This window comes from Sinocyclocheilus rhinocerous, unplaced genomic scaffold, assembly GCF_001515625.1.
Source record: "Sinocyclocheilus rhinocerous isolate Xijiao unplaced genomic scaffold, SAMN03320098_v1.1 scaffold8, whole genome shotgun sequence".
Classification (NCBI taxonomy): Eukaryota; Metazoa; Chordata; class Actinopteri; order Cypriniformes; family Cyprinidae; genus Sinocyclocheilus; species Sinocyclocheilus rhinocerous.
The window spans coordinates 950,886-962,965 of NW_015666800.1; the positions used below are offsets into that span (position 1 = coordinate 950,886).

Genomic DNA, 12,080 nt, shown 5'->3' on the forward strand with positions numbered 1-12,080 from the left:
AACACACACACACACACACACACACACACACACACAAAAAGTCCAAGTGGTAAGTGAACTGTTTCTGTGCGTGCTAAGCTCTGGAGGTGTAAGTGAGAGAAAAAAAAGAGTTCATCTTCATCATGAGCCTCTTCGTGACACAAGAGATCTGGTTAGATTTTACCGGGGAAGTTTAGTGTCACAACAATGCAGTGAGCCATCTGCTTTGTGTTTTACACCTCCATCTTTCGTCCACAATTTTCCATGAACCACTTCTGTCCCTATACTATTGACTTCACTAGCGTCCTATGAAGTCTTTTCAGCAGCTATTACTCCAATCTTCAGAATAACATGATCCTTCAGAAATCACTCTAATACTGATTTGGTGCTCAAGAAACATTTCTTCTTATTATCAATGTTGAAAATAAGCTGGTTTATATGCTGTTTAATATTTCTGTGGAAAAGTGATTATTTATTTTTTTATCACAGCATGTTCTTAGTTTGGCACTAAAACATCTCATAAAGTACTGGATTCTGCTTCATCCTTAATGCTTTTTAGAGCTGACAGAGTTAAATCCATAAAGATTTTTTATTATTTTTTTTTTTACGTTTGTTGTAATAGTTGACATTATATGTGACATATGTAGCTACTGTAGCTTTAAGAGAAAAAGTAATGACTTTGTTTTTCGACCCATGGGAAGTTTGACACACTTAAAATGTTCAAATATAGGTCAGGAGGGGAATTAAGTAGCCTGTTCTTCCTGTGTGTCTGCACGCACACACAACCCCCATTATGTTGTTTGCTAACATTCTTGTCCTAATCCATTCTCATTCACATCACTTGTTTGTACTCAAGTGGGTAAAATGCTGAAAGGCCAGTAAAAACAAAAAAACAAAAAAACCCTGCAGTGACAGAGAATCTGTGGAGAGATTCTGGTTCCTTTACCTAAAAACTGTTTCTTCCTCAGTGGTTACTCAACTTGAAACCAGACATTCTATCTCTAAACACCCTGCTTTGAGCTATGAATGGCTGAAAATTGCCAAAGAACACAAAAACAGCATTTGGAGAAACAATATAGACCCATCCTGGCCCTATCCGCAGCTGTGACTGTTTAGGCCCTGAGGACTGTGCCATGGCTCTTGAGTCAGCACACTCTTTCTGGATTATCTCAATACACACCCTTGACTCACCCACTCGCTCTGACTATTGACTGACAGGACAACAGTCTTTCATTCCTATTGCTGTAGACCTTTTGGTAAAACTGTGTAAACATACATTGCCATTGCTCATCTTCACCTATATTCCTGAAACACATAGGAAATAAATGTTGGGTTATTTATAGTTCACTACGACAGTTGAAGTATGCCACGCTCAGAGGCCACTCAACTGATTTGGTCTCCCCTACTTGGCCATATGCCTGCTCTAAACTGTCAGAAGCCTCAACTGGGCCTGACTATATATGGCCCATAACAAAATACTAAATCAGTTAATGAACATAATTACAGTATGTTCAAAGGTTTGGTTTTATTTATTTATTTATTTATCAAAAGAAATTAATACTTTTATTCAGTAAGGATGCATGAAATTGATCAAAAGTGACAGTAGTCATAGTAGTCATGTGATTTCCATCTCAAATAAATGCTGTTCTTTTGAACCTTTTCTATTCACCAAAAAATTCTAAAGAAAAAAAAAAAAAAATAATTATCACAGTTTCCACTGAGATATTAAACAGCATAACTGTTTTCAACATTGATAATAATAATAAATGTTTCTTGAGCACCAAATCAGTATATTAGAATGATTTCTGAAGGATCATGTAACTCTGAAGACTTGAATAATGGCTGTTTAAAATTCAATAATAAATCACATAATACCTTATATTTGAATAGAAAACTGTTATTTTAAATTGTAATAATATTCATATTATTAGTTTTTACTGTATTTTTAATCAAATAAATGCAGCCTTGGTGAGCATAAGAAATATCTTTCAAAAAATATTTTAAAAATCATACCGATTCCAAATTTTTGAACAATAGTTTTTATTTATGTGTATTAATACAATATAACAGCTTTGTATCATTCACATCTTGTATGCTTTATTTAAAACAAATGCAGTAAATTAAGCTGAATATAAAATGTAGAACCCTTCGCTTTTTTCAGTAAAAAAAGGTGTGCAATACTGTATATATGTTTATGTACACTTGTTGCCTATGGCCTACACATATATATGCTCACTGGGACTAAAGATGGTAGGGCTTTTTGGGATTTGGAAGGTAGGGCTTTTTCCCCCTGTCGACATTGTTACTCGTGTCATAATTCCAAGAAATGTTTTTATTGTTTTGTTTTCAAATAGTATGGAATCTTATTATTGATCACTTGTAGTTAAATCTTGGAATTTGTATTAAACGCTATTCCCAGATTAATTCATATTGGAGTGACCTCAAATCCTGTGGCTGTCATTCCTTTTTTCTTTGGAGTTGGAGCTTGTTTGCTATTGCCTTTGTTTTTTAAATGCGCATAAATTGGTCTTGACCATACTCATTTGAAGCACTGAAAACAAACTTGAGGAACTGTAATATTTTTCTGCACATTTTTTTATGAACCATGTACATCTTTTGGTTCAAATGTATATTTTGTAAGACTTTTCTGTGTACGTGTACAGATTCAAATCCTGAATGAAACCCCAAAATAGTTAATATTCTTAGCTTCATTTGCTTTGTGATTGAACAGACACACAATCACAAACTTCTGACACGTAAATTTGGTCAAATTTATATAAAAGTATAAAAGAACACCACTTTTCAAGTGTCCTCTAACATATTGGGAATTGTTTGTGAGTTAAGTCTGTGGAACATCTGTGACAAGCTCAGGCATATCTACATTATTTCCATAATATGACTCAACTAAACAGACACAAAAATGTTTTGTGTTACTAAGAATGGGATTAAAGGTATTTGAAAATGTGTTTTACAAGCTATTTCATGTGGAACTGCAGAAGATTATTTACTGATTTAGACCGACTTTGCCCATCTATTTTGATTACTTATGTCTAACATTCTCTTTATAGTTTGTATTGACTTTTTAGCACAGCATAAAGTGTCAGTTGTATAACTTCTGCACACAATGACAATGCAGACCTTTATGACTTAGAGCTCACAAAACAAATCATAAACACGTAACAAGCAGTCGATGATGCATTTAAGACAATGGTGCTCTTAAACACCTCCATCACCAAGAAAACTGAGAACACAAATAATACCAAATGTTTGGGCTTTCTGAAGATAAAAATCATTTAAAAAACACTTTATATGTTCATAATTGACATATGTAGCAAGGGAAAATACTGGAAAGTACAGTGACGAACCATGCATCAGATGATCAGTGTAGTCTGTAAGGCTGTGAATGAGACGTCATTTTGGCCACTGACAGGTTTGAACCAGGACTCCATGAATTATGCTCATGAGTTTTAATCAAATGCCCCAATTTTTCTTATTTGATTATATATTATATATATATATATATATATAAAAAAGAACAAAAGGCTACCATTACTAACACAACTTAAATCTTTTCCATAACACACACACACACAACATAAAGATTTAAGTTGTGCAAGTAATGACGAAGCAAGTTATACTTTAAAATTAAATTTAGTGCATGTAACATAGATACGTTATACATACATATATAATGTATGCACTAAATTTAATTTTAAAGTATAACTTGCTTTGTCATCATAACCATCTACAGGTCACATATAAGTCTCTACACACGGCAGGCCAGATGACAAATGTGCCACTAAGCACCTCACATACCACAGAACAGGATCTGTTTTAAAACAAAACTGACGTTCTGTTCCAAATGTTGCCCTTTCACCCAGATACACACCCACTGCAGTGAAGCAAGTGAGGAGTTTCTGTTGATCAGCCTGTTGTTGAAATCTACGTGCATCTGAATTGCCTATATGTGCTGCCTAAACACACACACACACACACACACACACACACACAACACAAACAGACACACAACACAAACAGACACACATACGGCCGATACCCTTTAATGAGACTTGATTACGATCTAGGAACCTCAGCTTAGGTCTTCAGAAAAAGATGGAAGTTGTGTAGTATATCATGTATTATAGAAAAATATAGTAAAAGCATTATGCCATGCTGTATAATGAAAGTTTCAACAATATATGACCAAATTGTGTGCATAATACAACAACACCACAAGCACAGTAGTATTTCCAACATCTCTTAAAATAAGCCATTATGTGAGAACTGGTGTAGGGTGCTGGGAGGTTTGGGAAAGGGCGGGAAAGGGGTGATGTGAATAGCATAACCTTTCCTCTACTTTCCTTCTCTTCTTTCTCAGTCTGGCCCACTTATATCACAAATATGCCTCCCGCACCTAACATAACTCCCACACGCCGCTCGCTGTACTGCTGTTGGCAGAACATGATCATCACTACAGCACAGACTGCCTGAGCTTACGTGATGCACTCGGCCGTTCTGCTGCCACTGAACATGCTGCTTTCATAAGTGCACAGGAGACAAACTGACATGTGGCCTTACATCCTATGGCCAGTTGAAGAGGATCTTTTTACCTTTAATAGAGATTGTTTCAAAGCAGCTTCACAGTATTAAACAGGAAAGGAACAAAATCACAGAATCTATGATGCAAACTTTAAAAATGAGGCAAATCATACTTTTTTTTTATAAAAATGAAAATATTAAATGAAAATATTAGTGCTCAAAAAAGTTTTAATTCATACAGCCTGTTATTTATTTAACAGGCATAACATATACCGATGCAGCACATTTTCCTGTTTTTGTCCCATCAAATGTCTTAGCCCAATAAACAAATTAAAATGAACAATAAATAAATAAAAAGACTGTATATTTCTTGAACTGCTTCTGTTTGAGCAAGTAACTTCAACTTTCTTATGGGGCACAATACTGATTTTTTAAATAATTTTAATGAGCAATTTAATAACATTATTGATAATGCTAAATGGTATACAGTATAAACTTATATTTTATATTTATATAATAAAGTTAAAAGTTCAAAGATATCCATTTTGTTTAAAGATATACATTTTATTTTATCTTAAGGATATATCTATACATGTTGAATGTTCTAACATTAGCTATTTAACTAGAGTCAATTTACCAAATATTCCTGTGATAAACAATTTATTAATCTTCAGTCATAAAATGCTGTTACTAGGTTCAACTGTTCTGAAAATAGTCTCCAACCACCTTCATGCTGGTTCATCAAGAAATCATTATATAATTTTTTTTCATTCATATCTCCCATTTTAGGGTAATTCTCTTCAAAGACTCATGCATAATGTAAGTTTTCAAATTATTCCCTGGCAACTAAAATGACTGATAAATGGCTGAGATAAAATACTTGGAAGTCTGACAGTGTTCATGCTCAGTCTGTCCGTATCAGTGTGTATTCGTAGCAGGGACTGAAAAAGACATTCCCTGAACAGATTTTCCTTTCAAAGAACAGTCTCATCTACAGCACTTTTACAGCATCGTCTATCACCTGCAGGGACTGTGATCAGAACATCCTTGACTTCATTTAACATCGACTTACTTAAATGTCACTGCTTCTGAAGGCTGACGAATGAGTTACTGTCACCCCATCCTCACTGAGAGGGTGTGACTAAAACAACTACTAAATTCAGGCAAGACAGGAGAATTTTCAACACATTATCATAAACAGAGATGGTTACATCCACCTCACAACTCTAAGAATGATTGCTTTTTAAAGGCCCTTAACTGGGTTCAAATCAGACCAGAGATTGAGGTAAGTTTATATTGTACTAACACAGTATCATAAGAGTTGTTGCTTATTTGTATGTTTAGATTTCATTGCATATTAAGTAAACTATATAGATTGTAAACATTAAAATATTCTGGGCCAAAGGTGTTGTGATTTGAACACAATCTATTACATTGCAACAGGAAAAAATTGTATGCTCTGCAAGAAACTATTTAATAATAAAAAAAATAATAATAAAATTGCATTAATAATGTTGAGTAAGTTGAAATACTTTAAATCAATTCATTTTAAATATTACATTTTTGCAAAGGACAATCTCTACAAAAATGTTATGTATGGATGTATCATGTTCATGTTCAGTTATGATAAGCATCTGGAAATTCATTGTTCACATTTTCACTTTCACATTCGTGTGCAATCATGTTATAAGGGTGAATTATATTTTTGGAAATGATTTATTAAGTTGTTCAAAAATACATTAAAAAAGAAAACTGGAGATCGTAAAAAATACATTAAAATGCTAAAAGAGCAGGAAACTATTTTTGTTGTCATGTAACAGAAAACCATAAAACAAACTTTAGACCCTACATTAAATTAAAATTTAAAATAGCACATAGTTTGCCTTTTAGAGTAACCTTAAAAATGCATGGGTTTGAAACATATTATCATTATTTAAAATTACAGTGATATTTTGAAAACTTATTATTATTATTATTACTGGGTGTATTAAAGGCGCATAAAGTATCCACTCATCCACATTCGTCATCGACGTAGGCCTATTGCCTAAGTATTAATCACTATTAAAATGATTAATTTAATGCCATTAATACATTCAACTGGATGTAAGCATAAATGCATTCGTGTTATTGCTTCTTCGTGTCTGCTATAGGCTACTAATTCGGCTCCTCGTACTGTGTGTATAGCCCTTACGTGTTTAAGCTGACCAGACACACAAACATGTTTCACTATTATACGGCTCCTAATGGCTTCGACCTTTCGCCCAGTTCCAGACTCTCAGTTCAGCGAGTTTACAGTGACACTGTTGACTCCCTCCACACGCCCACCGGCAGCCACGCACCCCTGCTCCTCCAATCGCCCGCCTATCACGCACTGATCACGCGTCGGCCTTCACGCCATTGGTCAAGGTCTCGCACACATTTGTTTTTCATTGGTGGCGTATTACCACTCGCCAGACTGTTGTGAATTTTGTTTTCTTTTTCTCTGGGACTTGTTTTACTCAGCTGCTGGTAAAGGCGAACTGAATTCCGGTGTGAGTCGCGTCACTGAACGGGCGGAGCAGCTCCGTGGCTTTGTTCTGCTCTACTTTTCATTTAGTTATTTTTCATACGTTTTGAGCAGATGTCAACAAGTCAGTTTTCTAACATGGAAGAATTATGTGGGGTAAGATCGGAATATTTAATTATACAATATTTATTTTTATGTCATATAAGCTATTTTAATATTTGAAACGAGCTGCTTATGATTCACTGGGTTATTGCTGATTGTGTTGAACTGGTAATGGAACTGACTCTCACTTACATTGTAACTATTCATCAGCATCACGAAATATTACTATGTATCTAAAATGTATAAAGTTCTGAAAACATGCATCTGTCACCACCTCCGACTTGACTCGCCCTGTGATAATAAACAACAAGGCTCCTTTGTAGTAGACAAACCGTTATTCCTGTTTACCCTCAAGTTGACGTCTGCTAGCAAGTAATCATTGTTTAACATTTTATTTTTATTTGTGTCTTGCCTTAATATTTTTATACTTGTCTGTGTATATATACATTTTACTTTTAATGCGTTTTTTCCATAGTCTCCATTGTTGTTAATTTATGTTGACATCAGCAAGTGGAATTCTAGTGTAAAATTCATTAAATATTTGGTATTCAGTGGTGTCCAAACCTCTGAGACCACATTGATCTGGCATTCTCATTTAAAATTAGAAAAATGCAGAAGAGAAGTTGTCTTTTGGATCCCACTGGATATCCCACCAGTGAATACACTGTATTATGTAAAGCATTGAGGCTGAGATGACCATACTGCTTACTATGTATGCTGTACAGAAGGTGGTCACCTTGTTAACCATGCTGTAAAAAAACACATGGATGCTGCTGGCTAATGGTATTATTTTTCTGAAGAGCAGCGAATGGGAGGGGCTTGCCGTCAGTCAAGGTTTTCTGGCCTCTGGCACCGTCGAGCCGTGTCTGTCAGGGGGTTTCGAGTTTTGCTCACAGTTGTTTCACATGGCCAGCTTGTGAGCACGTCATTGTTTTGGCTTTATTTGGCGGTGGGAGGACTTCGGTCTAGTGATGGAGGTTAAAAAGGGCTTCTCTGTTAAACTGTCATACTGCTTCTGGATCCATGAATAGATAAAGACAGAGCCAGACTCATTCAGATCCACCCAGCAGCTGAGCTGTATGTGTCATAACAACCAGAGGGTTTACTTTCACCTGTAAAGTAATACGTTACATTAGCTTTGTTGTCTTCTTGTGGCTCTTCTCAGGGAGCTCGGATGGATGTCTGTGAGGATTTCCTGGAAGGGAAAAAGCACAGTGAGCACTCTTCCTGCAGTGTTCTGGAATACAATGATCTTGAGGCTGCTGAAGCTCTGGTCTATATGAGCTTCTGGAGTCAGATGTCTCCAAAACCCAATGCCTTCAAACCTCGCCCTCTCACACCAGCGTCAGACTCCTGCGATTCTCTCCTGCACCCCGAACCGCCGGAGACCCCAAAGGACTTTGTCTCGCTCTCTTCACTGGTAAGTCATCTTTAATTTGAATGATCTGCTAGAAGATAAAATATATACACTTCAAGCTCTGTTTAATTTGTCAACATTCCCTCCGGGGAACCTCACAGTCTTCTGCGCCGCATGGTGTAGCACAAAGCTCTTATCAGAACCTGATTTGTTTGCTGAAAACTTTGGGAGGGTTTTATGACACCCTGGACAGGTGGAAGTCTTGAGATAAGCTACATCTGCAAACTGAACTTCAGCACAGGCTCCTTCACTGTGATTACACGAATCACCCGTGCTGTAATGATGCTGAGAGATGAACAGACAAAATAGTACAGCTATGATATTACTGAATAGAGAAGCCAGTCATCCATATAAAATTCCACAATGAGATTTAGTTGTTTGCCAAAGAGCTTGCTTTTTAGGGATGTGTCAACATTTAAATGTCCGAGTCAGATAAGCCGATAATTATGGTGTATAACAGATAAATAGCCGATATTTTTATACTTAAAAAATAAAAAAGTAAATTGAATTAAAGATAAAATACTAAAACCAAATTTATGTGAATTTAGACATCAAAACATTATTATGTACAGTATTAAAAATGTATATTAAATTTGAGATTTGCTAAATTGTTTTTAAAGCTTAACTTTTAAGTTCATGTTAAATGACAGCAAAGGTAATCTAAATATAAACAGAAAATTAGCATGCACAATTAAATATACAAATCTCAAAATTAATAATTTTTTCATACTGTACATTATAATATTTATATTTATGTGTACATTTAAATTTGATTTGAACTTTTAGTGTTTTATTTTTTATTTATTACTTTTACAATTTTAATATCTGTCATTTATCGGTTGTTGGCTGTAACATAAAAATAAAAATCAGCCTACCATTATTGGCCATTTTAATATTGGTGCATCCCTAAAAAGATTACATTTAACAATAGTATTAAATTATTAGTGTTTTTAAAGATTAACTTTATGTGTGTTAGATGACAGCAAAATATATATAAAAATGCAAAGAAAAAAGAAAAAAGAAATTCATTGCAAGCACAATAAAATAAAATACAATATTGGTCTTTATATATCGAATATTGATACTGCTAAATAAAAAAAAATCTCTAATATCGGCTGTTGACGATATGGTACCAATATATTGTGCGCCTCTTAACTCCGATTGCCTTCTCTCCTTGCAGTGCATGACCCCACCACACAGCCCCAGCTTTACTGACACCTCCAACACCACATCAGTGCCAGCCCCGCCTTCCCCGCTGGCCCGGCCCTGTCCCAGCCTCCCGAGTCTGAGATCTGCATGCCCTACCATGACCTCCATCACTCAGATGCCCTGTTCTGGGCACCCCACAGAAAAAACCACACCCCCACCTTGCAGAGCCATGGCAACCAGCGTAATACGCCACACAGCCGACAGCTCCTTATATCAGAACATTCCACAAGCTGTCCACCCACAAAAGACTGAGAAAGTTCCTTCATCACCCACCTTATCCCACCAACCCGAGACCGACACCCCTACAGGAGGCACGTGCCAAAACATCAGCAGACATCCTTCTAAGGCTGATAAGCCCTCCATTACATCATCTGCTCAGTCGCCGCCCCCAACCTCCAGTCCGCCAATCATATGCCAGATGTTCCCGGTGGCCCAACCTGGAGTCATCTCAGCCACGTTTATTCAGAATCCCAGCCCTGGGGTGAAGTCTATCTTACCACAGCAGCTCCTGATGGGCTCTCCAGTGCCTCAGGGGACGGTGATGTTCGTGATGCCGCAGTCACCAGTTTCTTCGGCTCCACAGTGCCAACAGACTGTTATGACCCTAGGCAACACCAAGCTCCTGCCTCTGGCACCCGCACCTGTATACGTGCCCTCAGGACAGAGCAGCGCCACACAGGTCGACTTTTCCCGCAGGCGCAACTATGTCTGCAATTTCCCAGGCTGTCGGAAAACCTATTTTAAAAGTTCTCACCTCAAGGCGCATCTCAGAACCCACACAGGTAAATAATGTTCAGTATGTAGTAGGGCTGTGCGATTAATCGAAATCGTCATAAAATCGCGATTTGAGCGTGCATGATTTCTAAATCGCTTTATAGCACGATTTTCCGCGCCCCCGACCTCCCGCAGTATGCTATCCGAACCAATCAGAATTTTTTTTGTACATATCGCACAGCCCTATAGTCTCAACCTCTAATGTCTAGGTCAAGTTGGTCATCTAACAAGTCTTCTGTCTTCCAGGAGAGAAACCTTTTAGCTGCAACTGGGAAGGATGCGATAAGAAATTTGCTCGATCTGACGAGCTCTCCCGGCATCGTCGAACACACACGGGCGAGAAGAAGTTTGTCTGTCCGGTGTGTGACCGACGGTTTATGCGAAGTGACCACCTCACCAAGCATGCACGACGACACATGACCACCAAGAAGATTCCATCCTGGCAAACAGAGGTGCGGAACCTCAACAAGATCACCGCAACCAAGGCCTTGCCCATTAGCACAGCACTACCGGTCAGCATGTTGCTGCCAGCCTCGAACTGACTTTCTTTGAGACTGAAGGCTGAACTCTCACTGATGTTATGCAGGGACTCACTTTATGAGGGCAAGGCTGCTGATTATCTCATGGGCAAAAACGTGATTATGCACTGGACTCCAGTCTTTGCTGCACATATTTCGCACTCTGCAATGGAACATTTTGTTTCCTATTGTGTAAAAGATTAATGCACTCTTTTGCCAAAGTCTTTGTACTATGTTTGTCTTAATTTCTTCCTTTTTTTTTTTTTTTGGTATACATTTATATGTACATATCTAGTGGGAATGTATGCTAAACTACACAAAATTAGAAAAAGGAAAATATGTAAAAATGTATATGTGGATAATTAATCTACACTGTGATTATCATATAATACTTTTATTTAATACTCTTTTTTTTTTTATTAAACTATGAAGATTAAGTGAGTTTTTGTCTTTTTTTTTAAGCACTAAAGAGCTGAAATTGAAAATGTAAAAAACGAATCTGTGGCAAAAGTAAAATTCACCAACTCCTATGTGGTTTTGGGATGGAGTGCTCTGGCTGTAGTTCAGTTCTGCTTCTCGCTGCTCTTGGCAGTAACAGAACTTCCACTCTCACATTGCTGACACACCCATGATGCATCCACTTCCTGTCAGATTCGTGAGGTCCATGCACTAGATCTTTTGTCTCATGCATCACCACTAATCCTTATCAGCAGCAAGTTGACACAAGTCATTTTGTTCACTGCCAGCAACCCTCAGTAAAAATGTACAAAATTAATTTAAAAGAAACTCCCTTGAATGAAGAATAGATCACTCATTTATTATAAAGACACATAGGCTACTAAGACATTTCAGTTGACATGTTTTAAAAGATGTCATTATTAATTCCTTCTCTCACACGGTATAATTATATGTGTTATATAATATATATATATATATAATATATATATATATATATATATAATTAAATATGTATATATGTATTTTTGTAAGTTATGTATTTTATGTGTCAGTAATAAGGCCCTTAATCCAGACGAAA

At 36.7% G+C, this 12,080-nt stretch overlaps 1 protein-coding gene across 1 annotated transcript; it reads left to right on the forward strand.

The window, feature by feature from the left end:
- Nucleotides 1-6,979: 6,979 nt before the first annotated feature.
- On the forward strand, nucleotides 6,980-11,452 carry LOC107733171 (Krueppel-like factor 11). Its single transcript, XM_016544713.1, has 4 exons — nucleotides 6,980-7,180; nucleotides 8,292-8,546; nucleotides 9,724-10,534; nucleotides 10,773-11,452. Exons 1-4 carry the CDS (start codon nucleotides 7,139-7,141, stop codon nucleotides 11,066-11,068), a joined length of 1,404 nt encoding a protein of 467 aa, XP_016400199.1. The 5' UTR covers nucleotides 6,980-7,138; the 3' UTR covers nucleotides 11,069-11,452.
- The last annotated feature ends 628 nt before the right edge of the window (nucleotides 11,453-12,080 follow it).